The sequence below is a fragment of the Piliocolobus tephrosceles genome, chromosome 2 (genome assembly GCF_002776525.5).
Source record: "Piliocolobus tephrosceles isolate RC106 chromosome 2, ASM277652v3, whole genome shotgun sequence".
NCBI classification, from domain to species: Eukaryota; Metazoa; Chordata; class Mammalia; order Primates; family Cercopithecidae; genus Piliocolobus; species Piliocolobus tephrosceles.
The window spans coordinates 38593342-38615887 of NC_045435.1; the positions used below are offsets into that span (position 1 = coordinate 38593342).

The 22546-nt window shown below is 37.3% G+C and overlaps 1 protein-coding gene across 1 annotated transcript in view; it reads right to left on the minus strand.

Moving 5' to 3' along the window:
* KPNA1 (karyopherin subunit alpha 1) overlaps positions 1 to 22546 on the minus strand; it is a 93220-nt gene that overhangs the window by 58447 nt on the left and 12227 nt on the right. The window contains exon 2 of the mRNA XM_023214665.2: positions 14912 to 15045. Coding sequence (XP_023070433.1) covers positions 14912 to 15040 — 129 coding nt within the window. The 5' untranslated portion in view covers positions 15041 to 15045. The remainder of the gene's footprint in view (positions 1 to 14911; positions 15046 to 22546) is intronic.

Genomic DNA, 22546 nt, shown 5'->3' on the forward strand with positions numbered 1-22546 from the left:
CTCAAAGCTGCAGTGAACTATGATGGCACCACTCCACTCCAGCCTGGGCAACAGAGGGAGACCCTGTCTCAAAAAAGACAGATAATAACAAGTGTTCCAAGAATGTGGAGAAACTGAAACCTTCATACATTGCTAATAAAAATGCAAAATGGCACAGCTTTTGTAGAAAACAGGTTGGCAGTTCCACAAAATATTAAATGTAGATTTACCACATAACCCAGCAATTGCACTCTCAGTACACTGTACTAAGAGTTGTACTTAGCATACTGTGTAAGCACATACATAGAAATAAAAACATACATCCACAAAAAAACTTGTAGGTGTTCACAGTAGCATTATTCACAATAGTAAAAAAGTTAATCCAAATGTCCAACAACCGAATCAATAAACAAAAAGTGGTATATCTGCACAATGGAATATTTAGTGAGAAAAGGGAATGAAGTACCAATACATGTTACAACATGGATCACTCTGTAACACACTCTACTAAGTTAAAGAAACCAATCACAAAAGACCACATATACTGTATGATTCCACTTACATGAAATGTCCAGAATAGGCAAATCTATAGAGACAGAAAGCAGATGAGGGTTGAGGGGTGCTAAGTGGGAAGCAGAGGGAATGGTGAGTGACTGCTAATGGGCATAAGGGTTTTTTTAGCGGGTGACCAAAAAATGTTCTAAAATTGGTTGTGGTGAAGTTCTGGAACTCTATGAATATACTAAAAAACACTGAATTACACACTTCAAGTGGGTGAATTGTACAGTATGTGAATTAAATATCAATGAAACTGTTTCAAAGCCAACGCTAGCTAACAGAAAGCTGGAGTGACTGTACTATAATGTCAGACAAGTTGGTTTAAGATAAATAATATATCAGAAAGTAGGTAATTTCATAATGATCAAGGAGTCAATTAATCAAGAAGATGTAAGAACCCTAAACGTTTATACATCTATTCAACTAGGAACAGAAGAGAACTTCCTTAATGTCATATGACATTTTGGGCTCAATGAAATTTTTTTTAAGTTTTTAAAGAAACTATTTTTATAAAAAAAGTTTTTCTTAGTATACTGTGTAAGTACATACATAGAAATACAAACTTTTTAAAAAGAGAGAGAACTTCCTTAATCTCACAAAATATACACATGTATCACTTAACAAGAGTCTGAGAAATACATCAGACGACTTCATCATTGTGTGAACATCACAGATTGTAGTTACACAAACCTAGATGGAAGAGCCTACTACACACCTAGGCAATATGATATATAGCCTACTGCTCCTAGGCTACAAACCTGTACAGCATGTTACTGTACTGAACACTGGAGGCACTTTTAACCCAAAGGTAAAAATTTGCATATTAAAATATAGTAAAGGTACAGTAAAAATAAGGTAATTATAATCTTATGGGACCACATCATATATATGGCCCATAGCTAATGGAAACACAGTTATGTAGTACATGACTATATATGAAAAACCTGTAATTAACATCATAAGTAATGAAAGACCCACTACTTTTCACCTAAGGTCAGGAATAAAACAGATAGGTCTGTTTTTATTATTTTCATTCTACACTGCACCATTAAGTTCTAGTCAATACAACCAAACAAGTTAAAGAAATAAAAGGCATCCAGATAAGAATGGAAAATAAGGAAACTTTTTTCTGTAGATGACATGATTACCTATGTAAAAAACCCAATGGAATCTATAACAAAGGGACTAGAACTAACAAGTGAGTTCAGCAAGCTTTAGGAGATCAGTATACAAAATTAAACTGCATTTCTACATATTAACAACGAACAACTGAAATCTAAAAAATAACAATTACAATAGCATCAATAAAAATGAAATACTCGGGGAAAATGTGACAAAAGATAAAAATCTGTTAAGACCTACACACCAAAAGCTACAAATTGCCGAGAGAATTTAAAGATGACCTAACCCCCGCAGCAGGTCTCAGCAGCTGGCAGAGAGTGGAGAGGACGGGATGGGACAAGACAGGACAGCAACGGCCAGGCAGCCTAGCTTCACAAAGGCTCTCAACGCCTCCCCAGCACCAAAATATCCAAGAGGAAGGAAGGTCAGCTCAGCTGAAGGGATAGGGAAGGAAGAGCCCAGGTGGAGATCCGGCACAGGTCTCAGCTAACCCTGCTCCTACAAAAGTGGAAAGGAAGCCAAAAAAGGCAGCAGGAAAGGATACATCTTCAGACAAAACAAAAGTGAAAAGGAAGGCAAAGAGAAAATACACCGAAGTGGCTAACCAAGAAACTAAACATTTACCTACAGAAATCAGAGAAACTAAACTGAGAAAGCCAGAGAAAAAAAAGCCAAGTGTGATTAATATCATATACCTTGTCTCATGAGTCATTCCTGTCTCCCTTGTACTATTCACAGGAATTTTCTGGTTTTTTTTTTTTTTTTTTTTTTTTTTTAATTGGAGTTTCACTCTTGTTGCTAAGGCTGGAGTGCAACGGCATGGTCTTGGCTCACTACAACCTCCACCTCCCGGGTTCAAGTGATCCTCCTGCCTCAGCCTCCCAAGTAGCTGGAATTATAGGCGCCTGCCACCACGCCTGGCTAATTTTTGTATTTTTAGCAGAAATGGGGCTTCAACATATTGGCCAGTCTAGTCTTGAACTGACCTCAGCAGATCCGCCCGCCTCAGCCTCCCAAAGTGCTGGGATTACAGGTGTGAGCCACCGTGCCCAGTCCAGAGGAATATTTTCATAAACTATTTTGTAAATGTAAGTTTTCTAGTAGCTCTAGAAACATTTTTAGAAGGAGGGAATCCCACCTCATCCCATTTTTTAGGTGTAAATGCTTTTTTTAAGAGGTGAAATCATTTTCTGGTTGTTTATTTTTTGGTACAAACAAAATAGTGTGGGATATTGAATTATGGCAGGCTTTGACATTCCATATATGAGGGGTTAGTTTTTATATCCTACAATAAAAAGCATACAAAATGGCAATATGGAATCACAGTCCTGCATTTAAGGTCTTGAATATTTTAAATTACTTCTATTCCTATGTTGTTTTTTTAGCAGAATTGTTTCCTAAAGAAAACCACTCCTTCATCATGGCTCTCCCTATCAGAATTGTGCATACTCTGTAAAATCTTCAGTCATGGTAGTGCTGTTTTTCTAATAACTTTGTTAATGCACTGCAAAAGACTGAAAATTTGAATATGTAGTATATATGCTATTAAACTGTGAATTGGTCGGATGTACGTAGTAACTTAACATTTTAAGATACTGGTACCTGACAGCCTCTTAAAAATTTGCCTCCAGATTTTAAGCTGGAAATTCACTGGAATAACTGTAAAAGAATTGCAATACACAGCTTTTTAGATTTTCAGTACATATGTTAAGAATTGTGTACAAATTGAAATGTCTGTATACTGATCCTCAACACAACCAATAAAATCTCAATTATAAAAAATAAATGTGGCTGGGCACAGTGGTTCACACGACTGTGATCCCAGCACTTTGGTAGGCCGAGGCAGGCAGATCACCTAAGACCAGCCTGGCCAATATGGTGAAACCTCATCTCTACTAAAAATACAAAAATTAGCTGGCATGTTGGTGGGTGCCTGTAATCCTAGCTGCTTGGGAGGCTGAGGCAGGAGAACTGTTTGAACCAGGGAGGCAGAGGTTGCAGTGAGCTGAGACTGCGCCACTGCACTCCAGCCTGGGCGACAGAGTGAGACTCCATCTAAAAAAATAATAATAATAATAAAATAAAAAGAAAGAAAGAAAGATGATATAAATAAATGAAGATACTGTGCTCATGGGTCAGAGGACTCAAGATTGTTAAGAGTCATTCTCCAAACTGATTTATAGATTCAACATAATCCCAATCAAATTCCCAGCAGGCTTTCATGTACAAACTGAATAGCTGATTCTAAAGTTCATATAAATGTGAAGGACCCGTAATAACCAAAACAATGTTTTACTTTTTAAGGGATGAGATCCCGCTTTGACACCCAGGCTGGAGTGCAAGGGCACAATCATACCTCATTGCTGCCTCAAAATTCTGGGCTCAAGCAATTCTCCCACCTCAGTCTCTTGAGTATCTGGGACTACAGATGCATGCTAATTGGTTTTTGTTGTTGTTGTTGTTGTTTTGTTCTTTCTGTAGAGACGGTGTCTTGCCATCTTACCCAGACTGGTCTCAAACTCCTGTGCTTAAGCGATCTTCCTGCCTCAGCCTCCCAAAGTGCTGGGATTACAGGAATGAGTCACTGCGCCCAGACCAAAACAATTTTGAAAAAGAAAAAGCGCTCTAACACTACCTGATTTGAAACTAATCTTAAGGCTACAGTTATCGACCAGCATGGTATTTAACCTATATAAATAGACCAATAGAACAAAGTAGAGGTCCAGAAACAGACCTATACAGATACGGTCAATGGTAAGTATTTCCAAGGAAATTCAATGGGGGGAATAATCTTTACAATAAATGGCACCTGAACAACTGGACAGCCATATGAAAAAAAAAAAGAACCCTTAACATGTACCTCACATCAGAAATAAATGCTTGTTCTTTAAAATATACTTTTGTAAATGAAAAGGCAAACCACTGACTGGGAGAAAATATGTGTAAAACATGTACCTAGCAAAAGACATATCTAGAAGACAATCGACTCAATTAAAAAATTTAACTGGAAAGGAATTTTTTTAACAGACTTCACTAAAGTAGATACACAGCAAATAAGCCCATGAAAAGATGCTCACTGGTGATCTATTGTATAGCATGGTGACTACAGTTAATAATAATGTATTACATAAGTCAAAATTGCTAAAAGAGTGAATATGAAATGTTCGCACCACAAAGTAGTATATAAGATGATAAACATACGCAATTATTATTTGCCAATTAAAAATAAACTTTTTTAAAAAAGAAAAGATGCTCACAACTTTATTTATTAGGTGAATGAAAACTGAAACCATCATGGAGTACTTCTACATATCCCTCAGAATAGCTGAAATAGAAAAGACTGACCATACCAAGTGTGAACAATGATGTGTAGCAACTCAAACTCTCATACACTGCTCATGGGAAGGTAAAATAGTATAACCCATTTTGGCAAACAGTTGACGGCACCTTAAGTATATACCAGCTATACAACCCAGCCATATCACTTCTAGATACTTATCTGAGGGAAAAGAAAAGTTATATCCACACAAAAAGCTGTCCATGAGTGTTCCTTACAATTTTATTTGTAATCAATAAAAACTGGAAATAATCCAAATTTCCATCAACAAGTGAATGGATAAACCAATTGTTGTTTATCCATACAATAGAATACTACTCAATCATAAAATGGAATGAACAATTCATATATAAAACAATAAGTGAATACCAAAATGATTAAATTCTGTGAAACGAGAAAGAAAAAGAATACACGTTGCATAATTCCATTTATGGTAACTAATCAGTGGTAACAGAAAATAGATCAGAGGAAAGGGGTAGAGAAAAATGTACTAAAAAAGTGTACTAAGAAACCTCTGGATGAGATGAATATGCTCACAACTTAATTATGGTAATGGTTTTCACAGACTGTCAACCAGACTGTCATAAACCTATTTTTAAAAGATTCCATGTTAAATTCTGTGCATTCTTAATGATATTAAAGCACACACTATTTCATCCCTTTGGAGGATGCTAAGAAACCAACTCATTATTCTGAAAAAAAAATACAGGAAGAGAATCAAGCATTTCTCTGTCCTATGTGAACTGTAGCTAAGGGAAAGGTCTTCTTTTGAGTGACCTTCCAGCTAATAAAAGCAGAAGGAATGATCACTGTAACCTCTACAAAAGTAATGGATCTAGGCAGGGACCATCAAACACTGCCAAAACTTGAGGAAAAAAGCTATCGGGGCTCTTTATAATGACAGATCAGGCTGACAAAACCAGAATGTAAGGATTAGCCAAGTAATGAATTAAAAAATAGGCAAAACAACCAAATAGACATTTCTCCAAAGATATACAAATGCCAACAAGCATATGAAAAGATGCTCAACATCACTTATCGTTAGACAAATGGAAATCAAAACTACCATAAAATGTGCAGCCACTATGAAAAATAGCAGGGAGGCTCTTGAAAATATTAAAAACGAAATTATCATATGATCTAGACATCCCACTTATGTGTATATGTCCAAAAGAATTCAAAACAGAATATCAAAAGAGATATTTGCACACTCATGCTCATTGCAGCATTATTCACATGGGCCAGGAGGTGGAAGCAAACCAAATGTCCATTAACAGATGAATAAATAAAATTTGGTAATACATACAATGGAATATTATTCAGCCTTAAAGAAAAAGGGATCCTGTCATAAGCTACAACATAGATGAACCTTGAAGTCATTATGCTGAGTGAAATAAGTCAGTTCCAAGAGGACAAATATTGTATGAGTCTACTTATATGACTTATCTAGAGAAATCAAAATCATGGAAACAAAGTAGAATGTCAGTTGTCAGAAGCTGGGAAAGGAGAAATGAGGAATACTTGTTTAATGTGGTATAGAATTTCAATTCTGCAAGATGAAAAAGTTCTAGATATATGTTATATAACAATGTGAATATTGTTAACACTACTGAACTGTACACCTAAAAATGGGTAAGAGGAAGAATTTTGTTTTCACCAATTATTAATAAAAATTTTTAAAACGGTTAAGAGACAGCACCAAATACAATATATGACTTTAGTTTCTGACTCTAAGAAACAAACATAAGATTTTATGACAATGTAGAAAATCTGAATGTTGACTAGATGCTTAATATTAAGAAACTAACTCTTTAAAGTATGATAGCACTATTCTGAATGACCTTCCAGCTAATAAAAGCAGAAGAAATGATCACTGTAACTCCTATAAAAGTAATGGAACTAGGAAGGGACCATCAAACACTGCTAAAACTTGAGGTGAAAAGCTGACAGGGCTCTTTGATGATTTTTAAGTTTAAAAATCTTTATCTGGGGCTGGGCACCGTGGCTCACTCCTGTAATGTCAGCACTTTGGGAAGCCAAGGCAGGAGGACTGCTTGAGGCCAAGAGTTTGAGACCAGCCTAGGCAACATAGTGAGACTCCATCTCTACAAGAAAAGTTTTGAATCAGCCAGGCGTAGTGGTGCGTGCCTGCAGCCCCAGCTACTAGGGAGGCTGAAGTGGATCACTTTGAGCCTGGGAGATTGAGGCTATAGTGAGTTGTAATCACACCACTACACTCCAGCCAGCATAGGCAACAGAATGAGACCCTGTCTCCAAAAAAGAAAAAAAGAATCTTTATTATGTAGAGATACATATTGAAGTATTTACAGATAAAATAATTTGATAGCTGGGATTTGCTCAAGTAATCTAGGACATTATTTTACTTCTGTCTCAGTGCAACGTCTGGTGGTGAAGAATTCTTTGGCTGACAGTTTCCTTCTTTAAAGATGCTTCTCCACTGTCTTCTGGCTTGTACTGTTTACAATGAGAACTCTGATGTCATCCTTATCTCCGTTCCTCTGCATGTAACATGTCTTTACTCTGGGTGTTTTTAAAGAGTTTCTTTTTAAGATGAGGTTTGAGCAGTTTGGCTATGATGTGCCATGATGTAGTTTTCTTCATCTTTCTTGTGTTGGGGATTCACTTAGTTCCTTCAATCAGTGGATTTACAGTTCTTCATTATAAAAGGTTTTCAGCCATTATTTCTTTAAGTATTTTTTCTGTTCCACCCTCTCTTTTCCTTTGGGGACTCCAATTGTCTGTATTCAGGTTTCTTGAAGTTGTCCCATAACTCACTTGTGGTTTTTTTTGCCCTCGTGTGTGTGTGTGTGTGTGTGTGTGTGTGTGTGTGTGTGTGTGTGTGTGGGGGTGGGGGGGGGGGGGGGGTATCACCTCTTTTTCATTCTTGATAGTTTCTATTCCTATGCCCAGAAGTTCACTAATCTTTTCTTTTGCAATTTCTAATTGCAATTAATCCCATTTGTGAATTTCTCATCTTGGACATCACAATTTTTATCTCCAGGAGTTCAAATTGAGTCTTTTCATACCTTTTTACTTTATTAGGTTTTTTTTGTTTTGTTTTGTTTTGTTTTTTAAAGAGAGTCTCAGTCACTCAGGCTGGAACACAGTGGCACAGTCATAGGAATAAGCCTCAAATTCCTGGGCTCAAGCCACCCTCTCACCTCAACCTTGGGACTTAGGACCATAGCGTGCGGCACAAGTTTTTTATGTATTTATTTACTTTCTGGTAGAGACAGGGTCTCGTTATGTTGCTCCTGGGCTCAAGCGATCCTCCCACCTCAGCCTCCCAAAGCACTGGGATTATAGGCATGAATCACCATGCCTGGCAGAGTCTTTATCTTCCATATCTCTAACTTTTTGAACATATGGAATATGGTATGGTTATAATAACCATTTAAATTTTATTACCCGCTAATTCTAACATCTTTATCAGGTGAGTCAGTTTCAACTGATCATTCTCCCCATTGTGTTGTGTTTTCCTGCTTTTTTGCATATGTCACAATCTTTGGATGCCAGACAATGTTAATTTTACCTCGTGTACTGGGTATTTTCATATTCCTATAAACATTCCTGAGCTCCATTTTGGTATACAGCTAAGTTATATGGAAACTTTTTGATCCTTTTGGACCTTGCTTTCATTTGTCAGGTTAAGTCTGGAGCAGTACTAAGTATACAGCTCATTAATCTTAACTACTGAGGCAAGGCTCTCCTGAATACTCTACCTAATCCCTCATGAATTATGAGTTTCTCCAGTCTAGCTAGTGGGATAGGCACTATTTCCAGCCCTGTGTAAGTACCAGACACTGTTCCCTCTAAACCTTTAAAATGATATTTTCTCTAACTTTGGGTAGTTTCCTCAAACACGTGCTAATCAGCATTCTGCTGAATATTTGTGGAAAGCCTTTGAAGATTTTCAGGCTTCACTCAATATACAGGTCTCTCTTCTTTGATATTCCATCCTATGAACTCTATTTGCCTGGTCTTCACAGACTCTCAGCTCTGCCTCAACGCAGCAAGGCTGTGGGCTCTGCCTTAGCGCCTTTTTCTATGTTTACAACTAGAAACTCAAAACAGTAAGCTGAGATAATCACAGGATTTATCTCATTTGTTTCCCATCTTTAGAGATCACTATCTTCCACTGCCTAATGCCTAGTGTCCTGAACTGCTGTTTTCATGTATTGTATCTGTTTACTCCTGGTTCCTTCAGGTAGGAGGGTAAATCCTGGTCCTAATACTCCATTTTGGCCAGAAGCAGACGTCTTTATAACCTTTCCTGATACTCAAAATACCGCATTTTTACCCAATGGGAGCTAGTTCAAGTTAGCTCTGAGTCTTTTCAACAAAACTCCAGTGGTCTCAGATAACTTCTTTGCTTTATAAAATATTCCCTATCTTTAACCAAGAACCAGTTATTTTTGTAAGGAACCTGGTTCCTTTGAGAGAAAAATTCTAAATACCTCAGAATGCCAGTGCTCACTGCAACAAGGTAATTTACTATTTCTAGGCCCTCTCAGGACAGGGCTGGTATTTTGTTTTATTAAAGAAAATATATCATAAATTCCCAGTGATGTTACCAATTCAAACTTAACTTCTTTAATTTTCTTATTTACTTATTTTCTTAAACTAAAAGTACCAGGTTTCTAATATTAATATAAATATGAATTTCCTTTATTCATATACAAAGTTTTATAATAACTACCAGTTTTATATGATTACCAAAAGCAAGTGAAGATTCATTTATACTTCTCTTTTGTCGTTAAGATATAAACTAGCAGAGGAAATTAGTCAAATTACCATAGTTTAACGGTATATTAAATTAATTCTTCTCTGTGTGGCTTAGCCATAAGCATGACAAACTAGGTCACTTGTTTCCTTCTTTTTAATTTGAAGATTTCTTCTCTCATTTTAATTTTCTTTTACAGTTATTTAAAACATTTACATGATTCCAAAATTATACCTAGTCACTAACATTACATCTATTGAACATGCAGTTTACATGCACAGGCAGTTTGGTACGGTGGGATGCTGTTAGTAATCTTTTAAGTACTATAGGTCACGAAAAACACAACTGCTCGTGCGATATTTGACTCAGAACAGCAAAGCTATGTCAACAGTATTCAAAACTGCTAGAAAAAAAATTAGCAACAGAAAATATTTTAAAAATGTACAACCACTTTCAAGATACGTTAAGTGTTATTAATGCAATGATAAAAACTGTAGCGGCTGCTGGTTAAACAGCAGGTGAAAAATCAAAGGGCAAACTGACCAACATGCAACTAATACTACTAGCCAAAAGAAGCACTAACAAAAACTGGTTTGATAAAAGTGGAAGAACAAGATTGATTAACATATTAAATTTGTCAAAGACAATTTATAATGCAGTAAAAGGTTGGAAAACATGCAAGTTATGCAGTTACTCAAGCAAAAATGTCTCAGCATGATGGACAACTGTGAAAATCTTTAAAATGGCATTAAATGAAATAATCCCAAAAGGGTAACAGAGGTCATACAGAATAAGAGATGTACCACGGTATCCAAATAGCTATAATCAATATCATTTAATTGTTAGTAGTTATAAGAGGTGGGCTAAGCATGCAAAGCAATGCTGTGACCATCACATTTTAATTATGCTTTCTTTCCAATCCTGCCCTGCAAAACAATCACAAGATTTGTGTCACAGCATGCCAGTACAACTTTTATCAGGTGGACCTAATGCTGCAGGATCCTGTGGAAAGAACACTAATTCAGATATGAAAAGATCTTGGTTCTACTTATCTGCTACGTAATCTTGGCCAAATCATTCAAACTCAAAATTCTGGTATAAAATAGAAACATGGTTTGTACCTGCACTGCTCTACAGAAATATAATGAAAGCCACAAATGAAATTTTAAAAATTTCTAGTAGCCACATTTAAAAAAGGAAATAAAATTAATTTTAATATTTTATTTAACCCATGTCTAGAATATTATTTCAGTATAAAAATTGAGATACTTATTTTTTCATACGGAATCTTCAAAATCCCATGTAAATTTTACACTTACATAGATCAGTTTGAATTAGCCACATATTACTCAATAGCTAACTGTAGCTGGTGACCATCTCATATTGGACAGCATAGCTCAACCATTTTCAAACTTTTCATGGGGAAACAGAAGCAGGAGACTCAACCGAGCCTCAAAGCTCCACAGAACATAATTTTAACACTGCTGGTCTAGATTATTGCAAAGGTTCTTTCCAGTGAAAAAGACTATTATTCTTTATGGCAATGGTCACTTACACTGAACTGCTGTAACCACTTAGCTGAGTTTCAGATAAAAGACCAGTAATGCTATGAATTTATTTTCTATCCTTTTCAGTGTTTTTGTATACATATGCTTTATCTTGTCCATAATTAGACACTTAAAGACATTCACAATTATTGTGTAACTGTAATATATTAGAAAATAATAACCTACCTCAGAGTTTGGTTGAGATGATTAGAGAGGTTAATTCATTAAGTGCTTAGAATAGCAAACACTCAACAGTTACCTGTTATCATCAATACTTCATCATTAATCCACTACACTATTCTAGAACTGTCCAGCTCTATCCACAACAGGATTAAAACATATTATAGCTTTTCTTCCCAAGGTCAGTAAAATTTTCATGCCACTTGTAAACTAATCAACATAATAATCTACCTTATACAATGAGACATACAGATCAAAAATAGTAGAATCAGGCCTTCCCATCCTTTTAGTCTCAGAAATACTACCCCACAATGACAAAAGGGACAAGAAACAAAAACAGTATGTGTAGCTCCCAGCCATATCCACGACAATGGAAAAACAGACTGAGAAATGACATATGAGTTAGAGTGGAGGAAGATCAAACCTAAGAGCCTATGGAGGAATATACTGTTGAGAAGCAAGCCCACAAACCACACAGAGCCTTGGAAAGCCTCAGGAATTTTTCTTAATTGAGGTATAACGGAGAGCTGTGGTGAGGTAGCAGACTGAAACAAGGGCATGGTTTGAAAAAGAGAAAATTAAGAAAACCAGCCTAGTAAGTCCAACATTTGACTTACAGGATATGAGGAACAAAGGAGTTTCTCAATGAATTAACACAGGAAAATTCCGAAGAACATAGTCTTATACTGAAAGTACCCTCCTTTACCCTATCACCACACTAGCTAAATTTTGTATTTTTAGTAGAGACAGGATTTCACCACGTTGGCCAGACTGGTCTCGAACTCCTGATCTCAGGTGATCTGCCCACCCTGGCCTCCCAAAGTGCTGGGATTACAGGCATGAGCCACCCCACCCGGCCTCATTATAATTTTAACTTTCATTTATTTGATAATTAGTGATGTTAACCATTTTTTCATGGTCACTTGTACATCTTCTTTTGAGAAGTATCTTTTCATGTCCTTTGCCCACGTTTTAATGGAGTTTTTTCTTGTTGTTTGAGTTCCTTGTAGATTCTGAACATTAGAACTTTGTCAGATGGTGTTAACAAATATTTTCTCCCATTCTGTAGGTTGTCTGTTAAATACATTATTGCACTTGCTGTGCAGAAGCTTTTTAGTTTAAGTCCCATTTATCTATTTTTGGTTTTGGTATGTTTCCTTTTGAGGACTTAATCATAAATTCTTTGCTTAGATCAATGTCCAGAAGAGTTTTTCCCAGGTTTTCTTCTAGGATTTTTATAGTTTCAGGTTATATATTTAATTATTGAATCCATCTTGAGTTAATTTTTGTATATGGCAGGCGTACACTTTCATTCTTTTGCATACCACTCTCCAATTTTCCCAGCACTATTCATTGAATAGTGTATCCTTTCCCCCGTACATACTTCTGCCAACTTTGTCCAAGATCAGTTGGTTGACAGTATGGGGCTTTATTTCTGGATTCTCTATTCCATTCCATTAACTTATATGCCTACTTTTATACCAGTACTGCGTTGTTTTCAATTACTATAGCCTTGTAGTATAATTTGACATCAGGTAATGTGATACCTCCAGCTTTATATTTTGCTTAAGATGGCTTTGGCGATGGGGGCTCTTTTTTGGTTCCGTATGAATCCCAGGTTTGTTTTCCCTTATTCTGTGAAGAATGACATTGGTAATTCAAGAGAAATTGCACTGAATCTGTAGATTGCTTTCAATAGTATACAAATTTTATAATGAAGTTTAATTACATGAAATCAGTAGTCACCAAGAAGAAACAGAATAAAATGAACACTGTGTTAATCAAAGAGTGCCACTGCTACACCTTCAAATGGTGTTATGCCAAATAAGATCCCTACACTGGTGGTTATATTCAGACCTATACCTGGGTTCACATGTATCATGCACGTATTCCATTTAAATATATGAATATAGATATATAACCATGCTGTTATGATTTCTGAGAATAAAAGGAAAGGAAATTACTGTAATCCCAGCATTTTGGGAGGCTGAGGCAGGCGGATCACAAGGACAAGAGATTGAGACCATCTTGGCCAGGATGGTGAAACCCTGTCTCTACTAAAAATACAAAAATTAGCTGGGTGTGGCAGCATGCGCCTGTAGTCCCAGCTACTCAAAAGGTTGAGGCAGGAGAATCGCTTGAACCTGGGAGGTGGAGGTTGCAGCAAGGCAAGATCACGCCACCATACTCCAGCCTGGTGACAGAGCAAGACTGTCTCAAAAAAACCACGCACACACACAAAAAAAAAAAACAAAAAAAGAAAGAAAAGGAAATTCACCCAAAAAATAGAAGCTAATATAAAAGCTCACTGAAAGAAAAGGATCCATTTCCAGTTCAAAAATAAATAAATAAATATATAAATAAGAGAAAATTAAGGGAATACATTCAAAGATGATAAAGCAGGTCAAGAACTCATAACTTGCTACACTCAATATGAAGTCTATTACAATATTACAAAGTATCTTTGCCAATAATAAAGTGTTTGATTCATAGATCTACAACCCTAGCAAATAAAATACTGAGGTTGTAATGTACTGTTGGACTTCACCTAACTGGATTATCTAATGCAGTTTTTCATAAAATCTGTTTTGAGAATATTTCACTATGACTGCAAAATATTTATAATAGAATATCTTATTTCTCAAGCATGAGGGTTCTAATTCATCTGACTTTATGGAATTTCTATAGTGAGGCTCAAATGCTCCTTCAGGCTCCAAAGTCCCTCCTTAGCAAAAAAAAAAAAAAAAAAAAAAAAAGTCACTTAAGCCTTATGTCTTTTCATTTCTTTGCCAAAAGTAATAGACCATTTGTCAATAGCATTTTCAAAGGAAGGCTAAAAAAAAAAAAAAAAAAAAAAAATGTTCTAAATGTCTTTATGAATAATAAAGAATTAATCTGGAATAAAAAGACATATTCTGCGAATGAAATTTTACTTTAAAATGTTAGATAACAAAGAAATGTAAAGACAAACATGAAACAAGTGTAACAAATTGTTGACAATTACTGAATTCAAAGGACTGGTTTATGAGGTTTCTTCTTTCTTTTTGTATATATTTTTACATTTCCAATTTTAAGTTTACAATGAACAGCAACACTTTATTGGTCACTTGTGAATTCATTAACAAACATACACCAAAAAAATTTTAAAGTTGCACCTTTAGAAAACTAAAATACACTAAAAACAAATAGGTGAAAATATTGAATGGTGTAGTTATGCTGAGAAAATGAGAACATGACAGACTTCCCCATTCTTGTATACCACTTTTCAGGGCCTCCTCATCCCCACTCCAAAAAAGTGATTTTACAGGGGAGAACGGGAACACGCGCGCGCGCACACATCCACACACACACACACACACATTGTTAAAATAAAGGAAGGTAGTTTCAGGCTTAAAATGGAGCATCAAATTCTTTAAAAGAAATGAATAAAGGTAAAGGATTTACCTGTTCTTCTCTTTTCTGCTTTCGTAACTGTAGTCCTTCTTCCTCCCTCCTTCTGCGCATCTCATCGGGATTCAGAGATTTGTTCTTGTAACTTTTTAGGCGAAAGTTCTCTTTTCCTGGGGTGGTCATGATTTCTACAATAAAAGTGGGGAGAGAACAAATGAGTTTACTGTGAAGAGCTCTGTTATTCTAGGACCTCAGTCTTTTAAACATATACATGCCCAGACATATCCCAAAGGGACATCAGAAATGGCTACTTCCCCTCCCCCCCCTCACTGCCTTTTTTGAGACAAGGTCTTGCTCTGTCCATCCAGACTAAAGTACGGTGGTGCAATCATAGCTCACTGCAGCCTCAAACTCCTGGGTTCAAGCAATCCTCCTGCTTCAGGTTCCTGAGTATCTGGGACCACATGTGCATGCCACCACGCCCAGCAAATTTTTTTATTATTTGTAGAGACAGGGTCTGATCATGTTGCCCAGGCTGGTCTTGAATTCCTAGCTTCAAGTGATCTTCCCACCTTGGCCTCCCAAAGTGCTGGGATTTCAGGTGTGAGCCACTACACCTGGCCAGGTTACTTTAACAGTTTTATTAAAATGTGCTATTCAACAGCTTTTAGTGTATTTACAGCTTGTACAACCTTCATCACAGTGAATTTTGGGACATTTTAATCACCTCAAAAAGAAATCCTGTATTGTTTAAGCTATCATCCCTATTATGGACATTTCACATGAACAGAACAGAATCATGTAATATGCAATATTCTGTGACTGGCTTCTTTCACTTAGCATGTCTTCAAGGTTCATCCATGTTGTAGCATATATCAGAACTTCATTTCTTTTTAGGCTGAATTCCAAATGGACATTTGGAATGTTTCCACCTTTCAGCTATTATGAAGAACCCTTCTACAAACATTTGTGGTCAAGTTTTACACGTTTTAATTTCTCTGGGTTACATACCTAGAATCGCTAGGTCATATGGTAACTATGAACGGGAACACGCGTCTCACCAGACACTGAATCTGCCAGTGCCTTGATCTTGGATTTCCCAGCCTCCAGAACTGTGAGAAATAAATTTCTATTGTCTGTTAGCCACCTAGTCTCCGGTATTTCATTACAGCAACCCAAACGGATCATGACAGCACCTTGTTGACAACCAGCTGACTATATACATATATGTGGTTTAATTTCTTGACATGCAATTCTATTCCACTGATCTCTATGTGTATCCCTGTGCCAGCCCCACACTGTCTTGGTTACCATTGCTTCAAAGTAAGTTTTGAACTCGAAAAATGTGAGTCTTCTTACTTTTTTGGTTCTTTTTTCAAGATTGTTTTGGCTATTATTGATCCCTTGCAATTCCATATGAACTTTAGAATCAGTTTGTCAATTTCTATGAAGAAGTCAGCTATGATTCTGATAGGAGACTGCACTGAATCTGTAGATCAATTTGGGAAATACTGGCACCTTAATGTTAAATCTTCCACTTACTTAAGATAGGAGTTCTATTTAGATCTTAATTTCTGTCTATAATGTAATGTAGCTTTCAGAGTATGTTTTATACTTTTGTTAAATTCATTCCTAAGTATTTAATTTTATGCCAATGGAAATGAAATTTTTAATTCTCAGATTGTTCATCACAAATCTAGAAAAATACGATTGATTTTGTATATTGATCTTGTATTCTACAATCCCGCTTATTTAATTGTTGCTAATGCTTTATCTGATACACATCATGTCATCTACAAACACATAGCTTTACTTCTCCCTTTCCAGTTTTGATGTCTTTTGTTTCTTTTTCTTGTCTAACTGCCCTGGCTAGAGTCTCCAATATAATGTTGAATAGAAATAGAGCAGACATCCCTGTCTTATGCTAGACCTTAGAATGAAAGCAGTCTTTTACATTAAGTATGATGTTACCTTTGGATTTTCTGTGAATGCACTTTTATCAGGCTAAGAAGTTCTCCCTTATTCTTAGTTGACTATTTTATCAATAAAGAGTGTCAGATTTTGTCAAATGCTTTTTCTGTGCCTATTGAAATTACAATGTGTGTGTGGTTTTTTTTTTGTTTGTTTTGTTTTTTTTAACAGACAAGGGCCAGGTACAGTGGCTCATGTCTATAATTCTAGCATTTTGGGAGGTCAAGGCAGAAGTATCACTTGAAACCAGGAGTTCAAGACCAGATTGGGCAACATGGTGAGACTCCATCTCTACAAAAAATTTAAAAAATAAAAATCAGACAGGCTGGTGGTGTGCACTTATAGTCCCAGGAGGCTGAGGCAGCAGGATAGCTTGAGCCCAGGAGTTCCAGGCTGCAGTGAGCCATGATCACACCACTGTACTCCATCCTGGGTGACCGTGAAACCCTGTCTATTTAAAAAAAAAAAAAAAAAAAAAAAAAAGGTGGTTTATATTTTCTTGTTATATGTTTGTCTGGCTTTGATATCAGAGTGATACTGGCTTCATAAAATGAGTTGGAAAGTATTCCCCAGGAAGATTTTGTGAAGAATTATATTCTTTTATTTCTTTAAATATTTGGTAAAATTCAGCAGTAAAGCCATATGGGCCTAGGCTTTTTCTTTGCGGGCAGTTCTGTAACTACTAATTCAATGTCTTCACATGTTACAGGTCTATTCAGATTGTCTGTTCCTTAGCGAGTCAGTTTTGGTAGTTTTTGTCTTTCCAAAAATTGGTGCACTTCATCTAAGCCATTTAATTTACTGGGATACAACTGTTTTTTTGAGACAGAGTCTGACTCTGTTGCCCAGGCTGGAGTACAGTGGCGCCATCTCGGCTCACTGCAACCTCTGTACCTCAGGTTCAAGCCATTCTCCTGCCTCAGCCTCCGAGTAGCTAGGATTACAGGCATGTACCACCACACCTGGCTAATTTTTGTATTTTCAGTAGAGACAGGGTTTTACCATGTTGGCCAGGCTGGACTCAAACTCCTGACCTCAGAAGACCCACCCGCCTCAGCCTTCCAAAGTGCTGGGATTATAGGCATGAGCTACCATGCCCGGCCACAACTGTTAATAGTATTTCTTTATTATCTTATTAATTTTTATAAGGTCACTAGTGATTTCCCCTCTTTCATTTCTACTTTTTTTCCCTGCCCCCGACACTCTCTCACTCTGTTGCCCAGGCTGGAGAGTGCAGTGGCACAATCATGGCTCACTGCAGCATCAACCTCCCGACTCAAGCAATCGTCCCACCTCAGCCTCCCAAGTATCTGGGACTACAGGCACTTGCCCAGATTATTATTATTTACTGGCGGGGGGCGTTGGGAGGATAGAGATGGGGTCTCAGCACGTGGGCAACTGTTCTCGAACTCCTGAGCTCAAGTGATCCTCCTGTCTCAGTCTCCCAAAGTGCTGGGATTACAAGCATGTGCCACTGTGCCTAGGTAATCTGAAAAATGTTTTTTCTCAATCTAGCTAAAAGTTTGTCAATTTTATTCATCTTTAATGCTCTCTCTTGTTTTCCTATTCTCTATGTCATTAACTTTCACTCTACTCTTTGCTTCTTTCTGCTTCCTCTGCTCCTCTTACCTCAGTCACTTAAAGTGGAAAGTTAAGTTACTGATTTGAGAACTTTTTTTTTTTTTGAAACAGAGTCTCACTCTATATTGCCCAGGCTGGAAGGCAGTGGCACGATCTCGGCTCACTGCAACCTCTGCCTCCCAGGTTCAAGTGATTCTCCTGCCTCAGCCTTCCAAGTAGCTGGGATTACAGGAGCCTGCCACCACACCCAGCTAATTTTTGTGTTATTTTTAGTAGAGACGAGGTTTCACGATGTTGGCCAGGCTGGTCTCAAACTCCTGACCTCAAGTAATCCACTCACCTCCACCTCCCGAAGTGCTGGGATTACAGGTGTGAGCCACCACACCCAGCCTCCTTTCTTCTTTTTTAATAAGGGCATTCACAACTGTTTCCCTTCAAGCACTGCTTTAGCTGTATCCCTAAGTATTCCTACATGATGTCTTCATTTTCATTTATCCCAAAATGTTTTCTGATTTCCTTTTTGAATTCTCCATGGACCCATCAGTTATTTAGGAGTATGTTCTTTAACTTACACATATTTGTGAGTTTCTCAAACTTCTTACTGTTACAGATTTCTAATTTCTTTCCATTGTGATCAAAGAACATGATTTGTATTAATTTAATCCTTTTACATTTATCTAGCTTGTTTTGTAGCCCAGTAAAATGCACACGTAACACTTCCTATCCTGGAAAATACATATTTCCAGGATATACATATTTCCATTTGAAAATATATATTTTTGACTTGCTGGCTGGTAGTGTGGTCCATACATGTCTGTTAGGTCTAGTGGGTTTACTGTACTGATTCCTTCTTGACCTTCCACCAAGTTGTTCTGTCCTCTATTGAAAGTGAGGTACTCAAGTCTCCAACTCTTATTATTGAATTCTCTGCTTCTGTCAGTTTTTGCTTCTCTCATTCATTTACTGCATGTGTCCTAGGACCATTCCAGAGGCTTTCCATGGTTGTTTTCGAAACTCTTTACCCTAAGTTTACCGGGTAGTGGGTCAGCAGAGCTCTTTATTATGCTAAAAGCTGCATACTTACATGATGATGATTTTGATGCAAACCTGGGTTGAGAATCACTAATTTATAACATGCTATCACATCTTCTATTTTACTTGGATCTCTTAACAAACCTTTATGGCAAAAATTATCTTTCTCACCTTATACAGGTAAGCAATCAGAAGGCTCACAGAGTGACTTGGCCGGGGTTACACACTTAATAAAGATAGAGCTAGGATATGAATGCAGGCCTCATTACACACCCAGTGATATACTGATATGGACTGAATTGTGTCGTCCCCCCAAAACTCTTATGTTGACACCCTAACCACCAATGTGACTTGTATTTAGTTATAGCACTTTTTAGGAGGCAGAGTTAAAGGAGGTCATGAGAGTCCTACCCTGATAAGACTGGTATCGTTATAAGAGAATGAGACACTAGAGACTTCTCTAAAATACAGAGAAAGGCTGTATAAGCAGACAAGAATGCAGCTGTCTACAAGCAAGAGAGTCCCCAGGAATCAACTCTGTTGGCACCCTGATCTTGAATTCTAGCCTTCAGAACTGTGAGAAAATAAATTTCTGCTTAAGCCACCCAGTCTGCAGTATTTTGTTATGGTAGCCTGAACAGATTAATATATCTACTCAATGGAAATTTGGCAGAAACTTTATCAGACTAAAAGGTGGGTGTAATACAGATGAGAACTTGTGCATAATTCCAAGGGAATCATATTTAAAGTTGCTGAAAAATGATATAAAGAGTGCTGGTTTCCTGAAGCACGCAGCATTTTAGCTATGAAATATCACAATATGGCACAATAATAGCAGTGTTGCAATGATGACTCAAATTCAAACTCCGGGTGGGACATGGTAGCTCACACCCGTATTCCCAGCACTTTGGGAGGCCAAGGTGGGAGGATCACTTGAGCGGAGGAGTTTTGTAGTGACCCTGTCTCCACAAAAAATACAAAAAAATTAGGCATGGTGGCAGGCACCTGTGGTTCCAGCTACTTGGGAGGCTGAGGCGGGAGCATCACTTGAGCCTGGAAGGCCAAGGCTGCAGTGAGCCAAGATCACACCACTGAGCAAAATCCCATCTCAAAACAAAAAAAAAGATTCGTTAAGTTTCAGTTTCAGGTCAAATAAAGGAAAAAGCCAACAGTAAAGTCTAACAAGACCAAAAACCTAAAATTAGACTTAAGGATGTAACTTAGAAGTCTGTATTCAATGTGGAGCTGTAAGGGTAAGCAATTAAAGCCAGAGTTGGAAGCATGCATATATACATAGAAAAAAGAATAAATGATAAATAAGGCAAAAGATGAAACGAACAACTGAGAAATGTCAATGAAGGCATAAGAAAGTCTTGTGCACTTCTAAAATGTTTTTGTAGTTTGAAATGATTTCAACCTTTTTAAAAAATCTAAAAGGAAACAAATGTTACACAAAAATTAAATATTCACCTTTTTTATTAAAATGTCATAGGCAGCAAGTTGAATGAAGCCTAGCCTTCCACAAGTCCCATGTTCAAATTTGCTTCGCAGAACAATGACATACAGAAGACAGTAGACTTCTGTGAGCCTGTTTCCTCATCAGTACAATGGAGATAATGATACTTCATAAGGTGAAGAACAACATGTAAAAGCATACTTCCCACTGTGTAGCCCTTGTAGTTTATACTTGGGAGTTATTAAAATGGTCATTATTTTTCTCTTTTGAACTATTAAATATGGTGAATTATATTAACAGACTTCCTAATACCAAATGATCCTGTTTCTTTGGATAAACACACTTGGTGATGGTGCATATTACCCCTTTCCAATTCTGTTTTTTGTATTTGCCACATTGAGAGCTGTTTGAAAAAAACACAGCTATGATTCCAATTATATGACATTCTGTAAGAGGTAAAACCAGAAACAAACAAACAAAAAATCCAGTGGCTGCCCGGTGTTTGGGGGAAGGCAGGATGAATAGGTGGAACATAGAAGAATTTTAGGGCAGGAAAACTATTCCATAGGATACAATAGTAGCTAATGCAGGCTATTACACATTTGTCAAAACCCAAAGAATGTACAACATTAAGAATGAACTATAATGTAAACCATGAACTTAGGGTGAGGATGATGTGCCAATGTTGGTTCATCAATTGTTTTAGCCTGTTCAGCCTGCTGTAACAAAACACCAACAACTGGGTGTCTTATAAACAATAGAAATTTATTCCTCATAGTTCTGGAGGCTGGAAAGTCCAAATCAAGATCCTGGCTGATTCAGTATCTGGTGAGGGCCCACCTCTTGGTTCACAGATGACCATTTTTTCACTGTGTATTCACATAGCAGAAGGGGCTAAGGAGCTCTCTGGGATCTCGTGAAAGGCCACTAATTACATTCATGAGGGCTCCATTATCATCACCCAAAGGCCTCATCTTCAAACACCACCATACTGGAGACTGGGTTGAACACATGAATTGTGAGGAGACATAAACATTCAGTCTACAGCATTACTTGTAACAAATGAGCCATTCTGGAGCTTGTGCAATGCTGATGGTGGGGGAGTCTATATTCACGTGGGGCAAGGGGTTGACAGAAACCCTGTACTTTCCATTCAATTTTGCTATGAACCCAAAACCACTCTAAGAAATTGTGTGTGTGTTTGCACACACGTGTGTGCATGTATGTGTGTATTTAGATTCCCCACCCTAAGGGGGACAACCAATCTCATTTATGATAGTGAGGAGATTTTTAAGTTTCACTCCTTTCACTGTATTACTTCAATGGATGTATTTAGACTTTGGGTGAGAGAGAGAGAGAGATTTTTAAAACATAAGTATCTCCTCACCAGTATCCATAAATGAGATTGGTTGTCCCCTCTTAGGATGGAGAGGGGATTACATTTGTTCTGTTGGGAGAGAATTTTTTTTTGAGATGGAGTCTCGCTCTGTCACCCAGGCTGGAGTGCAGTGGCACGATCTCAGCTCACTGCAAGCTCCGCCTCCCGGGTTCACACCATTCTCCTGCCTCAGCCTCCCGAGTAGCTGGGACTACAGGTGCGTGCCACCATGCCCGGCTAATTTTTTGTATTTTTAGTAGAGACAGGGTTT